The sequence below is a fragment of the Opisthocomus hoazin genome, chromosome 14 (assembly GCF_030867145.1).
Source record: "Opisthocomus hoazin isolate bOpiHoa1 chromosome 14, bOpiHoa1.hap1, whole genome shotgun sequence".
Taxonomy (NCBI): domain Eukaryota; kingdom Metazoa; phylum Chordata; class Aves; order Opisthocomiformes; family Opisthocomidae; genus Opisthocomus; species Opisthocomus hoazin.
Window position 1 is genome coordinate 2878186 of NC_134427.1, and position 26647 is coordinate 2904832.

The window sequence follows — 26647 nt, forward strand, 5'->3', positions numbered from 1 at the left end:
CAGCCTTTGAGGTACTCAGCATTCTACTGGACAACATCCTGAGAAACCTGACCTAACTCTGAAGTCAATCTTGCTCTAAATAAAGAGTAGGACTAGGTGCCCTTGTAAAGTCTCTCCCCACCTAAATTATTCAACAAATTTAACATCAGATCTTTGATCCAGGTTCTCCCACTCTGCAACCTCGATACAGGGACTACAGCATTCGATGACCCAAAGGGCCCAACTGTTCTAGGATTTCCTACAGCACGGAAGACACTGTCCAAGGTGACAGCTCTACATCACTCCACGCCAAAGACAGAACATCACTTGGCAGAATTAAGTTCAGAGCAGTATTATCCTTCATTCCTCTTTGGTTGGAAGAGAAGTCTGTAACAAACATTGCTTGCAGCAATGTATGTAAGAGCATACTGTAAACACTGGTAGGAGATGAAACACGTCCAGGACCAGGGAACTAGGAATACCATTAATGATCAGATGGGTATGGATGCTTTAAGTTCATTTTCCATCAATAAAACTGAGTTTCAAAGCAGAAAAAAATCCACAATCAGAATTCTCCAAATGGATCTGTAGAACTGTTAATTGACTTGCTTTCTCTGACAAAGAAAAGTCTACACTAAAAATGATTAAAGACACAAAATAGAGTTTAACGTGATGTAATAAGAATTGTCTGCAACTCTTCACCCCAACTCTCTCCCTTCCCTGGCATTACCCAAGCTTTTGACTCCTCATCTAAGTTCAATTCTGCTTAACAGCTCTTGTACCCAGACACTTTGTTTCATCCAAGTCAGTTCTCCACTGGCACCCAAAAATCCTTCTCAGAGCCAGGAATCATTTTCTCTGCCAACTGCTATCTTCCAGACTCCCGACCTGGCTCTCCTCCCCCTTCCACACCACCTAAACCCCAATAAACAGGAGCGGCGGTGACAGCGCTGGTGGGACCATTCTCCTCGTCCCAGGACGGGCAACGGTGGAGTCTGGCCATGTGAGCTGTCACCATACAGAGTGTGCTCGATTACTGTGCTGACGATGCACCCGCAGCATGGTCGTTACTAGGTTCTGAATCATGCTTAGTGCTGGAATTTCCAGACTGCTAAAAATCAAATGTATCTCTAGAAAGCACAGGCAGTTCCTGTTTTTGAAAACCTACAATCAGGGCATGGCAAAATGCACACTCTCTCCATAATGTCTACATCCCAGCAGAGTTTACCACACACATTAAAATGTTACAGGATTTTTTTCTTTAAAGATACACTAAACATTACTCTGGCCTTCTTTCAGAAATACCTGCATTGCTCCACTTCCTCATCACACTTTCTCTAGCTACAGTTCTGATATATAGCATGAAAATGTTTAGTAAAAAACCCTTTTTCTTATAATATTTTGATTAACAGATAGAAATATTAAGACATGTTAACAGCAGTTCCAACTACTAAAGATAGTTTCATTTTGTGCCAGCCTTGAAAAACGTATTTTTCAAAGCTGAATCTCTTTAACTAGCTAAAAGATGGCCTGCTTAAATCCATTTTTTGGCAAATCATCTTTGTCGGGTGATATTTGCTTTGCCAGCTTGCTGATTTTGCTCTTTGAAGAATGCAAAACAGGTACACAGAGAGCTACCTAGGAATTTTTATACTTTATAAACAACATGAGAAAAAAAGGGGAAAAAAACCCCATACAAGCAGCCCCTTCCAGACCTAAGTCTCTTTTCTCTAAGCAGTGGATTGCCATTCATTAAATTTTCTCATACTCTTATGATAGTAATAAACAGTGCTAACAACTATAAAATTTGAAAGTTAATCTGCTTCTTTCTTACTAAAAAACTCAGCAAAAAATTAAGGAATTTGGGACAAGTAGATCTTGTCTTTTTACATACCTTTCAAAGCAGAAAATCTTTCATTCAACATACTGAGTATGTCATAGAAGATAAACATATTTTTATAGTGTCTCAAATTACAATGGGAAAGAAAAGTAATAAGGTTCCATACCCTGTGTGCTACGTTTACCAGTGAATCTTGTGGAGCAGCATGATGATGAGTGTAAGAGCTGACTAGTATTTCTATGTAAGCAACCAGCTTAATAATTCTAAGTATATCCCTAAAATATTACCTCCTTAAAAACTTCAAACAACATCTGTAAAGTGGATGTGATCAGCCTGACGAAGCCTACTTAGAGCAGCCAGCAAGGAACACAGCAGCACCTTCCCCCGCTTCAGCTGAACGGATGACCAGAAGAGTCGGGGAAAGAAGGCTGGAGCCCAGACAGAAGGAGCCAGCGTCCATCCGCCCTCAGGCAGCTTGGAAGTAAGTGGGCTGGCAGGGAGCCACCAAAAAGCACAATTAGAGCTCTCCAGATATTGAGGTGAGGGAGTCAACGTGCTAGAAAGATTCTGGGTTGGAACCGTCAGAAATCCCACTTAAATGAAAAAATAAAGATGGAATATTCTGAGCTGTTTATCCAGTGTCGTAAGCCAGACCAGGCCTAGAGCCCCCGTAAGAAAAGCCGTTAGTCAGCTGTGAAGAATGAGTGGCCTTTCTGCTCCAACTGCTTGATTTTCTTGCTAAGCTCAGACTGAAGCACTGCCTTCAGTAATCCAGCATTTATCTGATGAGCTGCAGGGAAACAGGAGGAGGTGTCTTTAGCCTGTGGCGAGTGCCTAGGAGGAGCTTTTGACCATTTATGAATGAAAGCTTTACATTCTATTAAAAAAAAAAAAAATCGTGTGTTTTTCTTATATTCCTCATATATTTCTGAGGAGTTTGATAGCTGTCATCCATCCTTCTCAAATATCTAATGTCTCGCTGCCAAGAAAGCTATTCTGCTTTCAGATGCTATTTCAGTATGAATGAATAAAATCAGTCAAGAGAACTATAAACAAAAATGTGTAAGTAACTACAAACCCCCAAATAAATGTAATCAGCAATAATTACAATGTAAGCAGAAGAAATATTGTAAGTTTAATGAAGTATTGGCCAGAGTTCATGTATTTAAGCTGATGCAATGGGGGGTTTTTTTGGTGTGTTGGGAACACAGGAAAGACATTTGAGTGTGCAAATGTGCATGATGTTAAGGCACAACCAGCAGCCACTGTGCAAGTCCACTCTTCTACTAGAAGTACAATAAACATGGAATAAAATGCCCTGGTCAACCTTAAAAGATTAAGTCCAATAGAGCTATGCGTAGTGGCAAATGTTATCTTTCCTTGGACTGGAAAACAGGTTTGATACTTACTTTGTACATCTTTCAAGCCAGTATGGGTCATAAGGATCAATCATTTGTACTTCTGGAATGGCAACACTTATCTGGACAAATCATGGATTTCCATTAAAAAAGATATTAAAAGGGAAAAATCTGGACATGTATTTGAATTAAAACAAATGATGATATGTACGTATAAATATTTTAGTTATGTTTATTAACTATTTATATAGAATTATAAACTATTTATGTAGAATTATTTATATATGTATTCATTGTGTGTAGTATCTGATGTATATACATTTACTTTGTTTTATATACATATATATTAATATTTTAAATATGCCACTTTTTTTTTTGTACATCACAAATGGAGAAACAGCTGCCAGTTGCACACTGCCTAGAATTCAAGGCACAGCGAAACAAAGGCAACAAAGTACAAGTATTGAAAGCAGAGAGCTTTTTCCAGAAGCGTCGCTCAGCCCAACTCCTCTTGGCTGAGCGTGCAGTAAAGGGGCGAGATGCTGCAGTTCCCCCGAGCCCTACAGCTGACTGCATCATTGCTGGGTCCTGACTCCTCGTGAGAGAGAGACCGTGCTGCACACGGACCTCCAGACATCAGCGTTCCCTACGGAAGGAAATGCAGGCTGGCAGGTAAGGAGAGAGGCGCAACACGATGTGCCTATATAGATCCCAAAACAAATTTAGGACAGGTCCTCTGGAGCACATGATGGAAAATACCTGTCCTACAGCTGGGACACACACAAGGTGCCTTAGAGAAAGGACAACAGGAAGCACTGAAGATCCCACACGTCCTGTAGCGTTAATTCAGCCCTTCCAAACCAAAAAAAATAGTGCAGCATAGCACAAGACCAACCTGCATTTAATTCTTGCTACAATTCTCAAATCTGCCATATGGAGGAACCAGAGGCAGAGGTAGGACAGATACACCAGCAATTACTCTGAAGAAAAGAAATATTTTTGTTCATTTGTGTGTGTATATTGTACTACAGGTTATGCCAGAGAGTCTTCTGGAGCTGATCAGAGCCTAGTACGCCTGCCCTGAAGACAAAAGCATTTCACACAGATGCTATTGAAAGACGTGTACGAACTTCCTGCTGTCACCCTGTGTGTGCCAACAAGGGTGTTCTTAAGCGAACAAAGGAAGGGAGGCGAAGCATGAGTGTCAGTCTTACTGTCCTGTGAATAAGGTACTTCACATCCAGGAGTCCATTTTGAGATGCTGTCAGTGGAAACAGCTTCACCTTTCAGAAAGCAAACTGAAGAGCTTGGAAAATATGGAGCAGCTTTATTCTCTACAGAGAAAAAAGTAATTCTTTTCAGCCTCCAAAAATACAATTAATTTTTTTTATAATTCACGTGTGCTCAAGAGAACAAGCAAGTAAGATTCATGTTCAACACTGAAAGTAGCTTTGGTACCGTTTTGATATACCAACCCAAGAGAGATCTCCACGAAAGCAGAGTTTCCAAGAAGAGCTACTAGTTCTGCTTTTGTAGCAGTGTCAGAATTTGAAGAAAGAGGTAGAAAAAGAGGATGAAGGCTGAAAGGACTAGTCGCAATTGTCATGCCCATTACGAGGGAAAGGAAGACTCTAATCGCATTTTTGTACTGACTGCAAAGGCAGTCGGGCTGTCTTCCAAAGAATGGAAACGCCCTGAGGGAATGAGACACCCAGTCTGGGAGTGATGAAGTGTGTCTGATAACTGGGAACACAGTGGCGACGAGTGATGCTGCACCAAACTTCCCAGCCTCTGGAAGAGATGATGTGGAGGGGTTCTCGGGAATTAGGTTATCTCCACCAAACCTGTGCTTTCGAAAGCAATCCTTCCTCCACGACACCTATACGGACTATCAAACTGAAATGACCCAGAATTCTTCACAGTACCGTTTGCCCTCTGTTGGAACTCAACCTGGCTTCAAGACAGTCTTGTAAAATATTTTTTTCCCATTCCTGAGCATTTTCTTTCATATGTTTACAATTATCTTTTCCTATAAGCATTAATGAGAAATATTTACCCTGTATCTTTTTTATTTCTTAATAGCAATATAAATAGCACTTTTCAGTCTTCTAGGATATTGCTCAAAAATGTAACGCTTTTACTTAAAATCTTACTCCAGTCTACAGAGAATGTCAAAGGGCTCGTAGTGCTACTGCTGCCGCTGATCAATAGGACTCTTACCTGAGGGCTTTTTTCTATATTTAGACTGCAGAAAGAGCAAGCGAGCACTTCCCAACATGGTCATTCATTATGTAATGCGTGACATCTATTTCAAGCTTCCTCATGAAATTTTTAAAGGCTTTCATCTGTCCTATTTTTGCTTCTGCGACAAGACAGGGGAAGACTCTAGATTTCTTACCCGCACTATTTCACAGTCAACATTTAATTCTGCAGCCACAGCTTCAATTTTCTCTCTGCAGACTGAGCCCAGGCTGGTCATGCCATTGTCCCAGTATTTCTTTAGGGTAGCTAAGTCTCGGTCACTAAATTGTGTGCGGTCCTGTAACTGTAAGATAAAAAAAATACTGTTAGTTTTTAAAAAATTCTGCTTACGCTGTTCATTTAATTTCCAGAGCTCTCGCATACAGTAAGACACAAGTTATTCTGTCTCCATGGCTTTTCTTCTCTTTTAACTCTCCCTTAAGAATTTATTTTTTTTAAGTTTGTTGTTTTTTTATCCAGGGAAGTTCCCTGGGATTTGCTTTAAAGGCAATGGCAGTGCTAATGCAAGTTTAAAGCACTTCAGCTTTGTTTCAACTCCACCTGATTTAATTTGTTTTATCTCATTCTATAAGGCCTTACTGAAAATAACTTTTTTCGCCTTGTGCTGTTTACTCTCTCCACCCCATTTATGCAAATTACTCCTTAAGGCTTTTCAAGTTGCTCACCCTCCCCCACCTAAAGTTCTTTTATCTTACTGCAAACTACAATACATGCATAATTCAAAGGATTCTGAGTTCCTAAAGGGAATACTTTAATGTTTATTTGGTAAGCTCCAGAGTTTAAATTGGTTCCACTGTTTATTTGCGAGTTCCCTGACTCTTTGTATTTATCAAAATATGTGATAGTGGATTACTGATATAAGGAGTAACACTGAGAAACAAATCCTAGACGTCCTACCACTTCTTGAAGTGTTGTGGGTGTAGTACAGTATCATTCGCTAGCAGAACGTACAAGCTTTATCAAATGTTTTTAGCTCAAATTTTTAACTAAAATCTACAGTTTCTTTATACCAACCCGTGTTTGTCATCTGTCCTGCTATTAGAAGTACATAAATGCAACAATACAGTCTGCACTAGTACATTGTAGCCACGTGTGCCAAATTTGTCACTATTTCAACAGCTGAAATTTGTAAGACAATTGAGACTTCAATATCTGAAACCTGGGTTTTCTCATTTAAAACCTGTTAAAAGTTAGCATGAAATAACTTTAAAATGGAGTAAATAAATTTTGCAGAACTAGGATAGTTTTACAATCTTGTACAGTTATCAATTTTAATCTTTGTTCATCTTCAGAACATGGTAATCCTTACAATTTTCTGCTTTGAAAAATTACTGTTTCTCAAAATGTTAGAAGCACTTGAGTCTCCCAAGTATACGGATATAAACTAGGGGTATCAAAACTGTGTCTCCTTAAAACAATCCCAGGTGGTCCAGTAAAACAAATGCCCCAGTTATTTTCAAACACAGTCCGTTATTAACCAGCACCAGGCGCTCCGATTTTTTCCTTGGCTATCATTCGTACACTCAGGCACAGAACCAGCTGCTTCCATCCTGGCCATCCGGGAGCTGAGCCCGGGAGCTCCCCGCCGAGCGAGGGGTGCGGAGAGCCCGTGGGCACAGCACACCCGCTGCCCGGAGCAGCTCCCCTCCGCTGCTGCACGCCAGGCACCCAGCAGCAGCCGCAGCACACGAGACACACGCCCAGACGGCACGCTGCGGGCTATTTTAATCTAGAAGGAATCCGGCTGGCATGTTTCAAGGCTGCTCTAGGATGAGCAGCCAAGTGCAGTAAATGGACCTCACCTCAAGAGCAAGACCAAAGCTAAATCCCTGATGCCCATTCTCCCTTAGCAGATGCCCGTTCTCCCTGTACGCCTGACCTGAGCTGCTCCTACCTACAAGCCAGCTACAGTTTTGTTCTTTTGAACTATCTCCTGAATCGCAGCAGCAATATCTATTTTTATAGCTGTTGGCAAAATAGACTGTAACTTCTCAAAGTGACTGGAAGAGCTCTTTCTTGTTCTGCAGTCGGGAAGCAGCAGCCAAGCGCTGAGGAAAGGGAAGGCAGAAAGGGCCATGATAGCAACACTTTACCTACACGAGAAACTCATTCTGGCCTGTCCTGCTTTCCTGAACACGCAGGCAGCTCAAGGCAACTTCACCTTCTAAGGTGTACCCAGCGGTTTTTAAACATAAGTAAGATTTGCTGTTGGTTCTGGAGGGTTCACATGGACAACGCTGCTGCAAGAACTTGCCGCTCGCACAGCTTACTGCGATCTGCGCTCATCAGGAAAATAAAACAGAAAAATCTCTTCATATTTAATACGCACAACTTAAAGAAACCCCTGGAACATGCTGTGGAAATTCTCCCTCCCCAGCGGAGGGCTGAAATGGGAGAAGCCAAAGCAAACCTGCCTAATATTACCGCAAATGTAAGGGAGCAACCCCGGTTAGGGTTGTCTTCTCTCACCTAGTTTGTTGCAATGGCCAAATTAGAACAAAAACCAAACAAAGTACAGCTGATGCTGGAGGAAGTTCAGATTTTTTCTGCTTGCCACGTGATTTTCCAGTTATCTAAGAAAACACTGCATCTCCTGAAAGAATACAGGACAAGAATACCTGCTAATAGAAAAGTTTTGTATTTGCAATATGCAAAAGGATCCCACATTAGACAAAAGGCACACAATAACTAATTATAGACAGTTACCAAAGGGATGGTACTGCAGGAAGGGTGCAGAGGCTGCTCAGCTTTTGCTTACTAAATGCAAGGATTTTAAGCGGAGAAATCAGCATTCAAGCAAAGTCACCTGGCCTTCAAAAACTTTACTTGAAAAAGCAGGGTCATCTTTTCTATTTTAGGTGGATGTATGTTAACTCTGATGTCTACTACAAATGTTTTAATAAAATTCTTACTAGATAAATCAGTAGAGAATGTTTTTCACCTCACAACTGCTATATGATTTTGCTACAAGACCAGGACTGTAGAGTCAAGCTCAAGAGCTTAGATCAAAGTAGATGTTTTAAAGTTATCGGAACTCTCCTGTAGCTACATTCCCAAAGGAGTCTTTTGCAGCCACATACTGTGGAAATGGAGATGGGGAAAAATGAATAAAAAAAAGGACTTCAAGTTTTCGTTTTACCTCCTTGTCAAAAATAATCCCTAGTGTTTTGGTTGACAATATGGGTTTTTTTGCTTTTTTGTTGCTGTTGCAGTTGCTGCCACACCAGGCACTTTATCCTTTCACTTGTTCCTGGAGAGCTTGTGCAGCAGCACATGAATCACGCTGATACCCATCGCAGGTCAGAGAAGGAAGTGGAGAACAAGTTTTTTCAGTCAACTGATAGGAAAGAAAACCCAAAAGACCCACAACACACACCACATTCAAGAGTCCAGAAAGCAGGATCAGAACTGAGAGGAAAGACGAGCGCATGTACATAGCAGCTGGTATGGAAAGCCCAGTAGCCCTCAGGGCTTAGGAGAGCAGCCTCACTGCGACGGCTGGCTCAACCCACCCTCGCAAACTCAGCGTATTCTCCAATTAATACCTCTCATCCCACTTGGACTTTTCTACTTTGGAGTCCACATGTCATTTTTGCCATTTTTTCCACCCAGCTCAGCACTCAGTAACCAACTGAACACAGCTAGGCAGGAAGGCGTTGAGCCTCTGAAGAGCCGAAAGCACCATCTTCAGAAAGATACGTTACGGCAGCTCAAGCGATGACTGCAATACAGCCGGTCGGCCTTTGCAGCAGTGAAAGGCAGGATCTATCAGGTTACTGGACTTGAAATTTTACCAGTGCCCCAAGAGAAAGATGCCCGACATCTAAGGGCTCCGATTCACAAAGCAGCGGCGCAGAGGGTAGCAGGTCACAGAATCACAGAATAGTAGGGGTTGGAAGGGACCTCTGTGGGTCATCTAGTCCAACCCCCCTGCCGAAGCAGGGTCACCCACAGCAGGCTGCACAGGACCTTGTCCAGGCGGGTCTTGAATATCTCCAGAGAAGGAGACTCCACAACCTCCCTGGGCAGCCTGTTCCAGTGCTCCGTCACCCTCAGAGGGAAGAAGTTCCTCCTCATGTTCAGACGGAACTTCCTGTGCCTCAGTTTGTGCCCATTGCCCCTTGTCACCGTGCATTAAGTGAAGGGCAGGAGCCGCCTGCCCGCGCGCTGGTGCACAGTGCACGTGAGCCGCTTTACGGCGTCCCAGAGCGCCCAAAGGAAGATCGCTTGCTTGCTCCGCTCTCACTTGCTGCGCCGTCGTAACGGGATCAGCCTCAACCCTTCCGCTCACTAGATGTAAAGAACACTTCAGCACGTAAAAGCTTAGATCCAGACTAACCACCTTCGTGTAACCGACTGTGCCATACGCCTTGTCCGGAGTTTTTTTAGGGAAATCGCAAACGACATTCAATTACAGGATCACCCCCTTGACAACGGTTACACGTAAGTTTGACTCCTGCATTATAAGCTGCTCAAAAATTACATAATGCTTTCACAAGTGTCAGTGACTTTTGTGATACAAGAAGGGGTAGCATTTCTACACTGAAGATACAACTACATGGCCATCAATTTAGTTAATAACTTCCTCACGCTTAGTATCCTCCTAGAAACTGAGGAAACGAGAAAAACCTCACAGTCCTACAAATACCTTAAAACTGATGGTTATGCATCAGTTAGCGTAGAAAAAAAATAATCAAAAGATAACACTGAAAAGCGTCATATTTAGCACAATACTTTCCATAGCTGAAGACAAGCCAGCAATTCAGTTCATATTTTTACTGCATTAGAACAACTGTTCTGAATACAACTCTGATTTCCTCTCTTCAGATCCCCTGCTTGCTGATTCGAGGCTCAGCTTTATCCTCAGCAGCATTTACTCTTTGCTGAATGCTTCACACTTCCCAGTTCTGGTGCCCGCAGTTTGAAAAGCGGAGCGAAGCCTCTCCCAGCAGAAAACAGCCTCTCGACTCCCAGTGAAAAGCAATCCCTGGGAGCAAACTGAATCAGCAGTTCTGCCGAGCGCAGGGTTAAACCCTGCTTCTCCCCTGGCCTCTCAAGTGTAATAACAACATTCTTGTAAGAGATGACCCAGTTTATTACAGACATCCCGAGCACTTTGCCAAGCCCCTCGCGACACTGTGCATCCAATATTTGTGGTGCAAATCTCATGTCTATAATTGGTGTGAATCATTGCATTGCGGTGGAGCGTCCTTCTCCTGCCTGTCAGAGACTGATTATAGAATAGAATAAAATCATAGAACTAGAACATAGATTCAGCTGTGCAAACACAGCTGTGTTAAGAAACCATACAATCGGTGTGTTGCAATTGGGACAGAAATCAGTTGTATGGATTGTATCAAACAGAATTCACAAAAGAAGTCGAGACGACCCTGAAACCAAGCAAGGCCTGAAACCAGTGAGGGAGAATTCTACCAAGACAGAGAATAGAAAGAACTTAATAAATGATGTACTTAAAGGAACGGAACGGTTGCTTAGAAACTTATGAAGCTTCTAGCCTTGATGTAATCGGTTTAATAAATGCATATAAACTGGTCTAGCGAGTTCAGCTTTGCCACTCACTGAGGTGATGGCCCAACTCTGAGTTGTGAATAAAGCAACACCTAGTGTAACCCACTCGTGTGAGGATACAATCTTTCACACTGCCTTTTATTAGAGCCTGCTTTTTTACATCACTTTTTATCCATGAGTTGAAAATGTTTCAGGTCACATGCACAAAAGCTACACACAATCTTCAGACTATTAATAACAGGCATGTTAAAAAACAAAAGAACTAGAGCTTTAATATAAGTGTAATAACTATTGTATTTACACAGCAGCTGAGCACTGTATGTTGTTAACAAAAAGTTATGTTTACTTCAATTGCAGTGAAATCATATGAAATCAACAGTTCAGCCCTGATGCTCTGTGATGAAATGTTCCAAGGCAATGGTTATTTCTAGCAAACAAACCTCTCACAACAGATATTAGTCACTACCACTCAAACTCTATCATGAAGAAATAGCAAGAAATCTCAGAGTAATACTTCTGTTGTACATTTTAAAGTTATTTACAGTTCAGTAAAAAGTAAAATAGGACAAACAGTTACGCTTCGCTCCAATAATCTCTAGCAATCACAGTATCCTATAAATTGGAGGCACTTCTTATTTTAAGTTACTCTAAATAAATACATCCAATCTCCTTTTCAGCCTGTCTAAGGCCAGCTTGATTTGATACCTACTCTTACACAGGAACAAATGAGTCCTTATCTGCTTCTCTACATTTTCATATTTTTGAAGCTCTCCATCAAACTCCACTCCCTCCCAGCCATCTCTTTTCAAGTCTGAAGAGATACAGCCCACTTGGTTGTTCACTATTCGGCTGTTCTGTGCCTTTGATCACTGGCACTGCTTCTCTGCTATATTTTGGGAGGAATGTGAAGATCAGAAGCGCACACAGCATTCAAGGTATGAACAGATCCTAGATTCTTCTACACGAGCACAGTGTCATTTTGCTTTGTTCCCATCCCTAATGATGCCAGTGTTCAGCTCTCTGAACTTTGACATGACATAACGTCTCACTGATTTTTTCAGAGGATTATCAGTCCACATCTCAATATCGTATTTGTACATAATAATAGTTATTCCCAAATCAATCTTTCTACATATGCTCCCCCTTTCCCATCTGCACCATTTAATATTATTCTTACTCTTCAGTTTATTATTTCTTGATTTCATTTCCCATACACGAATGCTGAAGGTCTATATCTTCCAGTAACACCACCAGCCTATTTAACCTCATTAGAACTACATCGGATTACACATTCCTTCAGTTTGAGGTTTTAAGCTCAGGTTTCACGACCATCACAAAGCTGTCCCCCGTTTCAGTGACACCCAGTCCCCTGCTACGGAAACAATCCTGCTGCTTTGGCTAGACCCTGCTGCTCGTACACTGTGCGTATCACCCACGCAGGAACAGCGCGATCGGAAGTGTCTCTGAAAGCACCGTCCTGTCTGCAGACAGGCACACGGCGTGCACTTCCACACAGCAAAGCCCTAAGACTCCCAGGCCATGCGTGACTCTCCCCAGGGAAGAAAACGAAGGGCAGCTGGTGGCCATAACTGCTAGAGCAATTCAGAGAGCTGGTGTCTAGACACCGCCCTCCCCCGAGTCTTGACAGTTCCCCTCATCACGTGGAGCAGGTAAGTACCCACCACAAGATACCTTCAGTCTTCCTAGGATGAAGAAATACACCTGGGGGGCCCCAGCAAAGCAAAAACTCAGAGTGAGTTGCTACTACCAGCTTCACTCAGAGCAGGAGATACAACAGCAAGCTGCACAGCCTTCAGGCAAAAAGGTATTTGGAAATGGACTCCAAGCCAAATGGCATCTGAAGGCAGCCTTAAACTGTTACTGCTAGCATGCTATTAGCGCACAAATCATCGACTCCTGGAAGAGAGACTTTTTGCATCTTTTCCCAGTGGTTGGGAAGCTCGAAGTTTGCTCTGATGGAGGCAGGACTGATAAATATTTCATAGTACCACAGCTTGGAAAAAGCTGTAACTGCTTCAGCCAAAATGACATATATTCTGTTAATGTGTGTTTCTAAACCAAATACAGCTAAGAAGAAGAAACAAAAGAGAGAAAAAAAGAAAAAACAGAGATCAGTGCAATAGAACAGTCTAGCCAAAAAATTGCAGTCTAAACTCCAGACACCTCACTCTGTAATTGCCAAAACCAATTTGGCACACAAACTGACAACTCACCTTTCTTCTCGAGATTTTTGAACTAGTTTCTTAAATAGCGAACATTCAGCCTCAAAGCAAACTGATTTTTAGACAGTAATTCTCATGATTTTTACTTAATCTATTAACGTCTTTCTCATATTTGACTAGAAAGTTGCTTTTCCAACTCCAGGCCAGGTATGACATTCTTTCCCACCTGAAGGATCACAGCACTCAATAAGCCTAGGTGATTTGTGGAACTTAGATGCAGCATGCCATATAATAAAAAGATGTATTTTTTCTGAAACGATGATAAGACTTGCCTTCCCTTTGCATTTACTGAAGGATTGATGATGGCAGTAATGACGAGCTGCTGTTCACAGCAAGAAGGTCACGACATGCTATGCATGTTATCATCTAATGTAAACATTAACGAAGTTAAATACCTTGAGATACGTGGTGAAATATTTCACAGAAGGAAGAAAAACATTAACCAGTTATCCAAATGACATCGAAGAAAACGTATGAACAAGGACAGCATTCACAGCTCATTCCTGTGGAGCTCTTCAGGGTGACTTGCCAGTGTCTCTTGATGGAGACTCTGACTATCTCACTCAGACATGCTCTAATCAACTTGACTGAAAAACAGTTTTCTTTCCTCTGCCCTTCTAGGGGAGGAGAGAAATGCAAACAAGTGAAGGGAAGATGATCAGAGGGCTGGAGTACCTCTCCTGCGAGGACAGGCTGAGAGAGTTGGGGCTGTTCAGCCTGGAGAAGAGAAGGCTGTGGGGTGACCTTAGAGCAGCTGCCAGTACCTGAAGGGGCCTACAGGAAGCATGCAGAAGGGCCTTCACAAGGGTGTGTAGGGATAGGACAAGGCGGGATGGCTCTGAACTAAAAGAGGGCAGATTTAGATGAGATATTAGGAAGAAATTCTTCCCCATGAGGGTGGTGAGGCCCTGGCCCAGGCTGCCCAGAGAAGCTGTGGCTGCCCCCTCCCTGGCAGTGCTCAAGGCCAGGTTGGATGGAGCTCTGAGCACCCTGGGCTGGTGGAAGATGTCCCTGCTCATGGCAGGGGGGCTGGAAACAGATGATCTTTAAGGTCCCTTCCAATCCAAACCATTCTATGATTCTATCAACACCAACCATTCTGCTAAGACATCAGATGACACACGACTTAAGCATGGTTACTACACTCAAGACTTAAATGCAAGGACAAAAGTGAAGATATTTTCCCCTTTTTAATTCTCTTTAACCAGTGTTTTCACTGCTGGTTTTGAATCCTTGTTATCCTTCCACCACCCTGTGAAAAACCAAAAATCAGTGCACTCCTAAAGGCCAATGCCTTGCACATGTACGATGACAGAATACAGAACTCTAACTTCCAAAGACATTCTCATGAATAACTGAGAGGGTGATATTTCTAGCCTAATATTCATTAACAGTCAGGATTATGTCATCTTTTAGCATAGCTGAGCAGACTAGAAAGAGTTTCTGCAGAACTGCACACTTTTTATTTCTCTCGATGCAGTTGAAGGACAGGGCAAGGAAAACAAAACATCAAGGCAAAAGATTAAAAATTCAGAGCATCTAAAAGACGATCTTCTCCATTTTAAACGAAATACAGATTAGCCTTTTTACTGTTTGAATGGCAGTAATTGCCATAATCGCAGTTCTACAACTCTATCCTTTCTATTTCTGTTTCCTCATGCTCTTTCTTCAAAAGAATTTCACATTTGAAACTGAAGTTTCCTAGGAAGTAGGAGTTTTTTCTCTCTTTTTGTTGTCTTACACCTGTGTGCGTATACAGCAGTTTTAGAGTGCCAACTCCTAAACTTGTCTCCCTAAGAAGGCTAATTATGCATTCACATTGGAGAAAGTACATCCACAAATCTGGAAACAGGGGTTGTCAAACTGGACTGCATTAACCAATGGGTTTTATGCATTTTATTGTTTAAAAAAGACACAGGAGTAAAGGTCTAAGGAAAAAGAAATCCCTAATACTCATCCTTAATAAACAGGCACGTCCACATCCCTGAAGGTTCTAAACCTAGCACAGAAATTTCTCCTGCGGCTTGTGTCAGATACCTAGCACGACCACCACGCCTCAACCACCCACCCGGTGCTGGGAAGGAGGGGATGGCATCGCGCCCCGCTCCCGCCAGTGCCCCCAGCCACAAGCTCCTGCTGCCTCCTTTGAGCTGCCTCCGGCACCCATCTGATCCCCAGGAAGCACATCCAACTCACTACAGCCAAACTCAGCAGAAGGATATCTATCTGAGAGGTCAGACGCTCGACCTGGATTACCTTGCAATTAGATACAAGCACCAGTGCTGGATGGGGTGGCAGTGCACCAGGAGGGAGAGGGGGAAGAAAAACCTCCGCTTTCAACAGTGATGTGCCGTGAAATCTGCTCAGTCGAGCAGTGAAGCTGTACTCTAGGACACACACCACCTGCTTGATGTTTTAAAAGGTCATGAAGTGAGAGAAGGAAGGTGCCCTCCAGAAAAGGGCTACATTTTAAAAAGCCTACTCACGAAAACTAGGACTTAGGGGAAAAAAAAAAAAAAGTAGAATAAGCAACAACAGGATTTGTATAAAAGTACTGGTTCCTCTGGGAGATGCTCTTATAAAGTGCTCTCCATAGAAACTGAAATAAGTGATACTACCAAAGTCTGCAGAAACTAGAAGTGTGCTACAGTTGAGACCTAGCAACAGTCTGAGAGAACACACAACGAATGTGATGGTCCTTAGATTCCTACTTACACAGGAAACGCCAAACTCACACCTTTGAAGACGAAGCAAAGCATTGAAAATAATAAAAAAAGTGCTGGGTACAGTACATCTCCCTAGTTATTGCTTCTGATATGGCAGGACTAGTAACAACCTCTTGAAAGCTTAATTGTACCACCCAGTCTGCAGGTTTAGGGTGTATTTTCATGCTAAGGAAGCAGAATTGACACGCTCTTCAAACAGAAGCAGGCAGACCACTCTTGGACTGAAATGCTGAACAGTAATCAAATAAAAGAGTTGGGCAGAGGTATTTCCTGACAAGAGCTGTTTCCTACCTTGTATTATGCTTTGGAGTAATTTGTGGATTGAGGACACCAACCTGGCTGACGGTGCCTAATATAAAATGCCATGTATGTGGGTAAAATTAGATTTGAGAAAGTTACTGCAGATAGCACGGACTAATTCTGTGCACGTGCACAAAGTAAGTAAAGGGAGTTACCCTCTTATGCATTCAGTTGTCTCTCAGTTAACAACCACTTCACTTTCATTGTAAGAAACATATTCTGAGCTCTGAACTCTGTCATTATCAAATCAGATGTTACATTTCCACACATTTCATACACTTCACTCAGGATTATGACCTTGTCCTGCTTTTAAACATATCCATCAACTTTGGTAACTGAACCGACAATGTATTAGTCAAAGTATAAAGGGAAAAAAAAAAAACCCACCCAAACCCCACACTACATAAATAGAACAGACATTTTCAAAAATACATTTAGATAAACTTTTAATTCTTTCACTTGACACATTAGATACTTAAATGGAAAATATACTTACTGCTCTTTTTCTGGAACAACCTGTAATCCAAGGCACAGTAAGGTTTCCTGAAATCTGTAGAGGGGAAGGGGGAAACAGAACAGAAAACAACAGCGGCTTAGGTCGCTATGATAGCTAATACTGAGCAGCTTTCACAAGACTGCAACATTGTACATTCAATTCTGATCAGAATGTCTCTAAAACAGGTTAATATTTAAAAGCAAAACAAAGTTGCATTTAGCCTTACAGTTGCAAGACTAAAACCAGAACAGTTTCTTGGAGTGAGGGTAAGATAACAAGGTGGCAACTCGAGTGTTTCTGCACTTCTGCCATCTCAAAACACACAATTCAGAACACCAGTTTTCATCTTCAGCCTGGCAGAAAGCTGGTAAGATTAAGCAGACTGGAGTTAGACGAGGGCCAAACGGCTGACAGAACTGCTGTCACACATTTTATAATTACATTGGTTAAACTTGCAGAAAAAAATGCCATCACGTTAGTAACTGAACTATTCAATGCCAGATGTTAGGGATTTTGTGTATTAGCAGAAAAACTAGGAACATCAGGCTGGAGAAGGAAGAGGAAAGGGTACAAAGGTAAAGGTTAGCTGCTTTGATTCCCATTGCTTCTCCATCATTCCCAGAGGTCAGACTTCATTAAATAATAATCTTGGACTGTTTTCCCTGGCCATCTGAAATGTGTCATAGTCTGAAATATTTTAGGCTTCTTTAGGATTCCATGTTCATCTTCCGCTGCAGACAAGCAATGCTTGAGAGACTAAACATAGCTCTTGAGATTAATCAATCTCCAGTCATTACACGCACTGTGTATGTGAGGAACAAAAATCTATGCACTTCTGCTGACTGTATCAAACTACGCTAAGCGGTTTTGTATTTGGGAAGTGCTCTACTAATGAATCTTGCAGCATGAGCATAATCAAATATAGAACACCTGGTACAGTTTGTCTAGCGTACATGCACATAGGATACTTCTATTCCTCAAGCTTTTAGCTGAAAGCGCTTGGAGGTTACCGAAGGTCAGACACTTTCTCACCACAGCACAAGGCGGGTTGAGGGCAGCTGAAATGCACACCCTCCCCTCCTAAGGGCATGTCTACATCAGCTTTTGTGTCTAAAATATTAATTAAAATATTAGCTGTATACACACATTTTAGAAATTCTGTACAAACAAGTCACGTCTATCACAAATCTATATGCCACACAACAGCATCACAGCACAGAATCTGTAAATGCGTCCTCAGTATCCACCCAGATGGCTTATCTTCACAAATTTAACACGGGGCTACAGAAAAAAGTGCTTTTCTATGTGAATAAAGCAATCAGTCTGGCAGAACATTAACGGTTACTTGGAAGACAAAGGCACACAAGTTCTGACAGGCATGATGCCAAATACAGCCAAGTTTCTCTCAATGTAACTTCTTGAAAGACAGAATGCATGCCAGTATTCTAAACTGGCTCTATAAAAAAGGCACAAGCCTTGGGGCTTTTTGGAGGGGATTTATTTTTTGAGTGAGATGGATAGTTATCCTGCATCCACAGGTGTGACTCCAGTCTTAGTCCAACTGGGACAGCTACCATGAGTTGCAAAAATGACAACCTGAAACGCGTGTCTCAGAAAAAATACTGCGTCTCACAAACGGCGGCGCTGGCAGATGCCAGAAAAAGTTCAAAGGTACTGTAACCTTGGGTAGTACCAGTGTTGTACCTAATTAAAGTGGTTACGCTGCATAAGGTCCCTACATAGTCTTTTCCCTATTCACCTGCAGAGTTACTGTCCCAAATTCCATGCACTGGAACAAATCGAAAGCCCCGACTCAGCCCCAGTTGCTGGGCGTCCCAGCACTGCTTGAGGCCGTACGCAGCGGTTTTGCGGCCGGCTCACAGCTGCTGTCCTCCCCACATCGCCCTGCTCACGCAGCTGGAGTTACCCCATCCCAGAAGCAAAGTGCAGGCAACTCTTGTGACAAACAACTCCGCTTCTGTTACAAGAAGGAGTGTCAGCAAGCACTTTGCTCAAGTCTCTTCAGAGAAGACCATGTTGCTTGCCCTAGCAAAATGCTGTGCTGGCCAAAGTTAGCTAGAGAGTCCTCCTCTTGTCTCCAAAAGTCTCTAGGGAAGTAAACAAATCATTCTGACACAAAAAAAAAAATGGAGTCCCATTTCCTTAAATAAAGCAAACTTGCAGCTCATTCATATACAGCAGCATCCTTAAAGTGAATCTTAAAAATTAATTAACATATATCATACCCATATCCTATTCTGACGTACTGGCTGCAAGGCTTAGGATTTTCCCTTGAAGAAGACAGGGCTAAATTAGATAACTGTGCTTCAGCGTGTGTAACAAAGTCATTAAAAATACACACACTTTCAACAGTATTTTTGTCCCTTAGGGTTGGGGGGAGGAAACCAAGACTAAATCATGATTCAGCCTTGAGGACCAGCAAGAACGGCCTCTCTAGTTCAACACACTTAAAGCCAAACTAAGAAAAGTAAGTAGGTCAAATAATTTGTTTACTGAAATTGCTCAGGCATTAAAATTGATCGCCTTATTAAATTTATTCTTAAGTTACACTAACATGAATTTGATTAACCGAACCAGTAAGGAAGCTATAACTAATTGCTAATTAGATACCACACCAATGTACAACAGTAATTACTTCATCAAAACACAAATCACACAGTCTTGACTTTGAAGAAGCATCTGCTTGGATGTTTAACTACTCCAATAATCACGTAGCTCACGTTTAATCCATTTTTAAATGTAGGACAATTTTCCTAAGTTTAAGGATTTTCATTCCTATGCTGATGGATAAATTAGGTAAACACAGGCAATAACATTAACAGGAACTGACTACATACAAAAGAAGTGTGTCATCCTGCACAAGTCTAAAAGAATTCAGACAGTACCTGTCACAAAATCTGTATCTCTGGAATTTTAATATATAAAAATTATTAAGCTATAAGGGGAGTGTCTCCATGAAACAGCAATCCTGCTGGACTTAATTTTAAGGGAAGACTTGGAGAATGGGGTTAAAGTACCACAGAAGTGATGAATTTGACAACACAAGTTATCAGCCCAGTGGGGTACGCTGTTTGTCACACGTGACTGAAGGCAGTAGGTGAAATTTTCTTGTCAATGTGATAAATGAGTGTTGGAAGTGTCACCGTCACACACGAACACCTCTTAAAATACAGAACTTACTTCTGCATTGTTCTGGAACGTGCTAAAAGATCTCAGCAAGGAACACAGTGATCTGGAGAAAGGTTTCTCCAAGGTACTGCGGGACCTGGCCAGGCTGCAGGACACTGCTCCTCTGCAGCTTCTGCAGAGCTGTGACACTACACGCGTGGGCCCCACAGCTTTTGCCTTCCCTTATAAATTCTGTAACACTAAAGGGTGTCATCTCAGAGGTTCACAGCACGAATGCTTACAGCAATAAGTGAATTTATAGCAAACTGCCCAGTTTTTCCAAGGTTTCAAGTTAACCACGGGGAACAGCAGCTCCCTCAAACCAAGCTGCTCTCCCAGATCCACAGAACAGGGTCTCTGCGAAACAGGCATGCAAGTCAAACTGGGTATGGATGAATTCCTCACTCATCAAAAAAACAGGTATGTTTTTATAAGCAGGGGAGGGGAAGAAAAAAAAAAAACAAAATGAAGTTACAGAGCTCTCCTAGTTCTGATCCATATCACACCACACGGACAGATCAAATGTCCCCTGCTATGAACCATTCCAGCTGTCTCAAAAGATCCTGTTCCTAACCCCAAAAAATCCCAAATCAAAGTTATTTCAAATTTCATTTAAAAAAAAAAATCAAAAAAGTAGAAAGAAATAAATCTCACTGATGCTTTTTCAAGAGCGAAATAAAGTACCAAGAGCAGCTGGAGGTCTCAATAATATATTTCACTTCATGAAACTTAAGGAAAATTTCCTTGGCTCTATCGTATGCATCCCTGCAGCTTTACTAGCCCTTTATTGAACAGATGTGCACACTTACAGCTTTTCCTCTCCTATGAAACTGGGATGTCAGAAATAAACAGCATTTAATGAATTTTATAACTCAAGTAAGAACAGTAATAGCAAATACTGACAGATTATCTGAGAGAAGGGAGCAAAGGAAAGAACAGCTCATCTAAAGCACTCAGCTTAGAAAATGCCACACAAAAGAACTGCAGACATCCCATCTACCACACAGAATCTACTCCAGAGTATACTTGCTCCTCACACCTCAGGTTTACCAAGCAGAGCAGTAATTCAGGTGAAAAGTAGCACTTACTTAGAGTCAAAAGCTTTCTTTCAAACCCTCACATGCGATGGAAACAAGTCAGAAAAAAATAAGAGAAAAAGCTTCACAAAGTACTGTTCCCTCCGCTAGTAAGTAACACACAAGAAAAGATGGCATGTTGTTTACATGGTTCACTTTCAGCATAAAGGTAATAACAGGCAAAAGCACAAAGGCAACACACAGTATCACATCCTGTCAGTCTTAAGGCTTTTATCTCAGTGTCTCTAGACTATGTCATGCCAGATGGCATAAAAATCCATGAAAGAAATCAATTTAGATGTTTTCTGCACAATTCTGTCTCTAGTTACAGCAAAAAATAACAAATGTGTGTCAGTGTTGTAGTTTCTTCTGAATATGTTTTAGTTCTCCAATTATCTGCATTTAATCTTCCCCTCTCAGTATCACTGAAGGGGCACTATTACAGGATGAGAAAATAATGGGATTTAATGTAAAACCGATATTTGAATTAGATGCTGCGGGAGAGGAAGAATGTTTGCTCACCTAGTGTCTCCCATCATCTTAACTAGCTTGGAGGAGATCCTGATTCCTAACAGCAAACAGGTCCAAGAGATTGGCAACTGCACCGGGCGCAGAGGCAGTGCTGATGGAAGAGCTAATCCAAGCTGACATTAATAAGGGCGAGCAACTGTAGAGCACACAGATGACGGCACGATCCCACGTGCTGCCCTGTGCCATGTGCCAAGTGTGTTTACAGAGGAACAACCAGGGGTATCGCTGCGACGCGCTGGTGAGCCGCGTCAGGACAGCACAGACATGAGCACGCATCAGCAGCCGTAGGCATGCTCCTCTCCTAACCAAAGTTTATCTTCTGAACCTACAGAGCCCATGCTGACCTTTAATATTTGGCTACACACTGCAGCCACGGGCTCAGCTACACAGATAGGAGTGCTACCATACTATAGCCCTACCTGCACTTTTGTTTTAAGAAGGAATTATCTCTACTGAAAGATGTAAATAGAGCACAGCCTGCAGAAAGGTGAACCTATCGCTTACCAGCTACCAACTTCCAAAGAAAACAGTGCTTATCTACAACCTCGTCTTCAAGGTTTGAAGACAGAGATAAACTGATGGATTACCTGGTAATTATTTTGGTTTTGTGACAGCCTCAGTTGACTTGAAGATGTAAAATGAGGAGAAAAGGTACTTCTTGATGGGTTAGCACTGTTATATAATGTACTGGATGCTGTATGTAATGAGGTCCGTGCAGGCAAGTGGTAGTCTCTGTTATGATAGAGAATATTGTCAGGCACGTCCCTGGCATTCACCATCTGTGAACTACAGCTCACACTTCTTCCTGGCCCAGACAAGGCTGCACTTTGGTTCTCTACTCGAACAGAACTGCTGCTTTCACAGTATCTTGAATAGCTTTGTATTTGTGCTCCCATGGATGCTAGCTCTTCTTCTCGAGTGTATTCGTCATCCACGTCTGCAGTCTCCATCGCAATGGACAGACAGCTGCCTTCCACCGAGCAGTGCTTCTGCGTCGCACTTCCTCCCACCATTCTTTGAGGTTGATCTGTAACCGCCAGAGAAAACACTTCACGGATCTCCAGGTTCTGCGTGCTACAAGAAGGGTCCCTGGCATTAGCCCTTTGGCCAGGGGGCACATGTGATATGAGACCTGCATGTTCCGGCTTTTGTAACCTTTGACATCCCGCGGGTTCAGCTTTGCAGGGCCTGTGGCAGATCATCGGTTTCTGAGGTAACACCAACTCTGCAGTCTGGACTGAGGAACCACCATAGCTTCTTTTAGCGTGACTATATATGGAGTTCGCAGAATTCAGTACGCTTGTTTGCCTAGATAAAATAATAGTCTTTTCCCCTACTAACAGGGAAGCATTTTTACAGTGTGGTACTTGTCGTCCTATAGGGATGTGCTGCTGCTGAAACTCTGTATCGCTTTTTCCTGGTAGCCGTGGAATAGAGGCTTTATGTATTTCTGCCATTGAAACATTTGTCTGTTTGGCAGATCCTTGCCTACCTGATGAACTAGCAGGACTGTATATACCAGTAACTATTACATCGTTATTAGACGAGGTCCAAGACGACTGCTGGCTTTGGGATCGGGCAATGTTTACCACATTTCTAACTGCTGCTTCTGGAGGTACTGAGGGAGTAGTAGGGACAGTCCCTGGGGGAGTGCCTCCAGATTCTACAGCGCTCTTGCTGCTCATCTTCCTTCGTTTATTGCCAACCCACGTCTGCAAACAACAAACAATGACAACAAACACAAAACAAAGCATTAAGTAAGCAGAAAAATTAGGTAATTCCATTTTTAAGCAGATTTGATGAAATGTTAAGTGTTCAAGTTGAAACCTAAGTTTACAAATATGTAAATCATTTACTGATTATGCAGAGTCTCAGCAATACAGGGTGGAAATCCGTGTGTCTCGTGCTTGGGATTCGTACACTCAAGGACCCCACTCTCAATTCCCAAGCCCGTTTCTCAAAAATCCTGAGACCGTATTGTGCCTCCTGGCCTGAAGGTACCCTTAAGATTATTTCATCAACACCACTGGGACTAATTCCCCCAAATGGAGGTTTTTAATATTTCGCACCTTGGGATGCAGAACCACCACTGAGGTATGTGGCTAAATTTTTGTAACCAAATAACTGAGAGATACAACCTTCAAAAATGTCTTGAACAGAAACTGCCATTCTTAAATTTAGATGAGAGGAATAAAAAGAAGAACTCTTCCTGTTAGACAATTACAAAACAATTTTGTGAAGTATTTAGACCTATGGACTAACTCCTCCTCTGCCAGCTGCACAAACCCAGATCTGATGTCAAAACCTGTTTTTGAAAGACACTGACAGACAAGATTAGGACTACCGGGATTAGACTCCAACAGAATTTAGCTATTATGGACATTTCTGAAGTGACAATGATGGTATATGGCCTTGTGTAAAAGACAGTAGAGGAAAAAGTACTTGAAAAATGCAGGTACTATGGCAGTTGTGCACGGGTAAAAACGTAATGCTGTTTCCCTGCAAGTAACACATTAAGATATACCTAAAGGAACTGAAAGGGAAACATTAATTTCAGTATTTCAAGATAAAGAGAGTTAATCTGGTGGAAGCATCAGCTCTAACACTGGAAGCATAAGCACCATCCAACTATTCCTGGCAGTTTTCATGATCAGAGAGACAAGACTTGCTCAATTCTTTCACCACAGGATGTCTGTACTCAGTGTGAGGACATAAGAGAGCAGGATACAAGTGCCAAAGAATGAAAAATAAGCTTTTTCATCTGCTTATGCTGGTCATGAAAGGATCCGATACGCATGTAGTGATACAGTGAAACAGTTTTCTGCACCACTCTGGATATCATCGGCTGCACACCTAAAACCAGACCAAAGCAAGATCTCAATGTTCAGCAACCGAAACTAGCTGATCTAATCAATAAGCTCCCTCACCTCACAACAAGCAAACTGCACTGAGTACTTGTCTGGGGTTTCCATCTCATCGCATGAAAGACGGAGAGTTTTCTTCACATACTGATACCTGGTATGGAAGTAAACAGATTTCGCTACAGGAAAATACACATCCCTGCCATACAGCAGCATGCTGAAGTCTCCATTCCATTCTACTCATTTTTGTGGGCAAATTTTATAAAATGCCTATCACAATAGAGCCTGTTACTAGTGATACCTTTTTCCTTCTCAAAAGCAAGTTTAAATACACAAATTATAGCAACAAGTCTCAAGTTACTTAATTGTATAAAACAAATTTAGAAGATCACATTTAGTTTTTTGTCATTTCTGCTCAGTCAGTAAACTTTCAAGACAGAAATTATAATTAGAGACACCTCAAACTTGGGGCCGGGATAAGAGAATTCACCCCCAACTTTTCCAACTGAATCTGAAATTTTTCTCATGGTTTTCCTGAAAAGAAATGCCTTCAAAGAAATGCAAATAACTTACTAGCACCGCTGTTCACTTGGGACTGAAGTCCAGTTTCATGAGACTGCCTAAGTCACATTTGCCATTGCTGAAAGAGTCCCATTCCTGTGGTCATGTCCCCAGCTTCTTACTCCCACCATTTCACCAACAGCACCCACCTGGAGGGCCAGTGAGTGCAACTCCCCCAGAATGCATAAGACTTAATTGCTCCCCCCCAAATAAAGAAAGAACAAAAGTTTTGGTAAGGTTAGCAAATAGAACAGAGTTACTCTGAAATGTAATAAATGGGAAAGATGACCAGCACAAGAAGAAAGACAGGAGAGAATGGACTGCACAGCTGGGAGAAGCGAAGGAGTACAAACCTGCACGTTTTTATCACTGTGAGATATTAGTACTGAGAAGAATAATGTAAAAGTGTGCCCTCAGACTGAAAGGGAAGCCGCACGTTGTTACTAGCTTCATGGTCACAGTATTAATTTGGGATGCGACAGAGGAGTCCTTAACCACAAAATATCCGAAGAAGAGGGACACAAGTATTTTTTCAATCAAGTTCCCCAACTATTAAGTTCTGGGAGCACTTTCACTAACACTGGAAGCATTATTGAATTTTTAACTGTTATTTAGGAGGAGGAGGAGAAGTCCCATAACAGAGGATACATCAGAAGTCCAGCTGCTAATAAAGTTACCCGGAAGTTGAGAGACCCAATTTTACATTCCTAGTTTGAATCTGGCCAAGCTGGAACTTCAGCCTGTCCCACAATCCAGACAAACCCCACAGAGGGGCTGTCAGTGGTGCCCAGCCACTAGTTTTGTCCGAAGTTCCACCCTCAATCTGAAAATAAAGCATCCCCAGCAAATCTTTCAAGGGGTGTGACAGAGTAACTAAGCTGTAACTCTTCCAATATTTGCTGTTGTACTACTGGGAGAACTCCACACTACCTCCCTCATCACTGCTCACAGCACTCAGTGAGACTGAAAATCAGACTCGAAGAACTTTTGTGCTTTATCAAGTCACATTGCTTATATTTCACGTAAAGACAAAAAGCAACCAGCAGAAGCATGCTAGTATTCATGAACAAAACCAGGCCATTCCAACCTGACACAGCTAGAATACATCTCTATTAAATTTGAAGAGGGACAGAGTTTTTTTGCCTGGGAGTAACTCTACCACATTTCCTAATTTTGAAAGGGAGAACATATTTTTATGTATTGCAGTAATAAAATCTGTAGAGGTTTACATCAAATCATAAATACGACTTTACTTTTTTCCAACCCAGCTCAAGATTGGAAAGATTGGATGCAGTTCTATGAGACAAGGCTATAGAAATCCTGATTTGCAGAAAAAAATATATTCATAGAGTTACAACATTTGAATTATAACAGCTACATTTAGGGAATTCGTGTTCCTATTACAGTCCTATCTGCAAGTGCCAGCTGCAGCCCAAGTATCGTTTTGCTAGACATTGTGCAAAGATGTACTAATCTCTGTCCAGGAGTTTCATAGGAAAAAAAAAAAAAAAGAAAAAAGTGGGGGATTAGGAGAGGCAGAAAAGAGAGGTGTAGAAAAGAGAAAGGCAAGATCATGCAAAAATATGATAAATGCAGGACAAATGCTGGGCCTACTTCCATTACACTTCACAATTAGGAAGAAAGTTTGCAAATATGGGCTCAGTAAGGGCAGAAAACTATAGGGAAAAGGTCACAT

At 42.0% G+C, this 26647-nt stretch overlaps 1 protein-coding gene across 2 annotated transcripts in view; it reads right to left on the reverse strand.

The window, feature by feature from the left end:
* HDX (highly divergent homeobox) overlaps positions 1–26647 on the reverse strand; it is a 54017-nt gene that overhangs the window by 18189 nt on the left and 9181 nt on the right. For both annotated transcript variants that reach the window (XM_075435611.1, XM_075435613.1), the window contains exons 4-6: positions 22117–23241; positions 16734–16787; positions 5576–5722 (exon numbers count right to left, since the gene is read on the reverse strand). In XM_075435611.1, the coding sequence (XP_075291726.1) occupies positions 5576–5722; positions 16734–16787; positions 22117–23241 (1326 nt within the window). The remainder of the gene's footprint in view (positions 1–5575; positions 5723–16733; positions 16788–22116; positions 23242–26647) is intronic.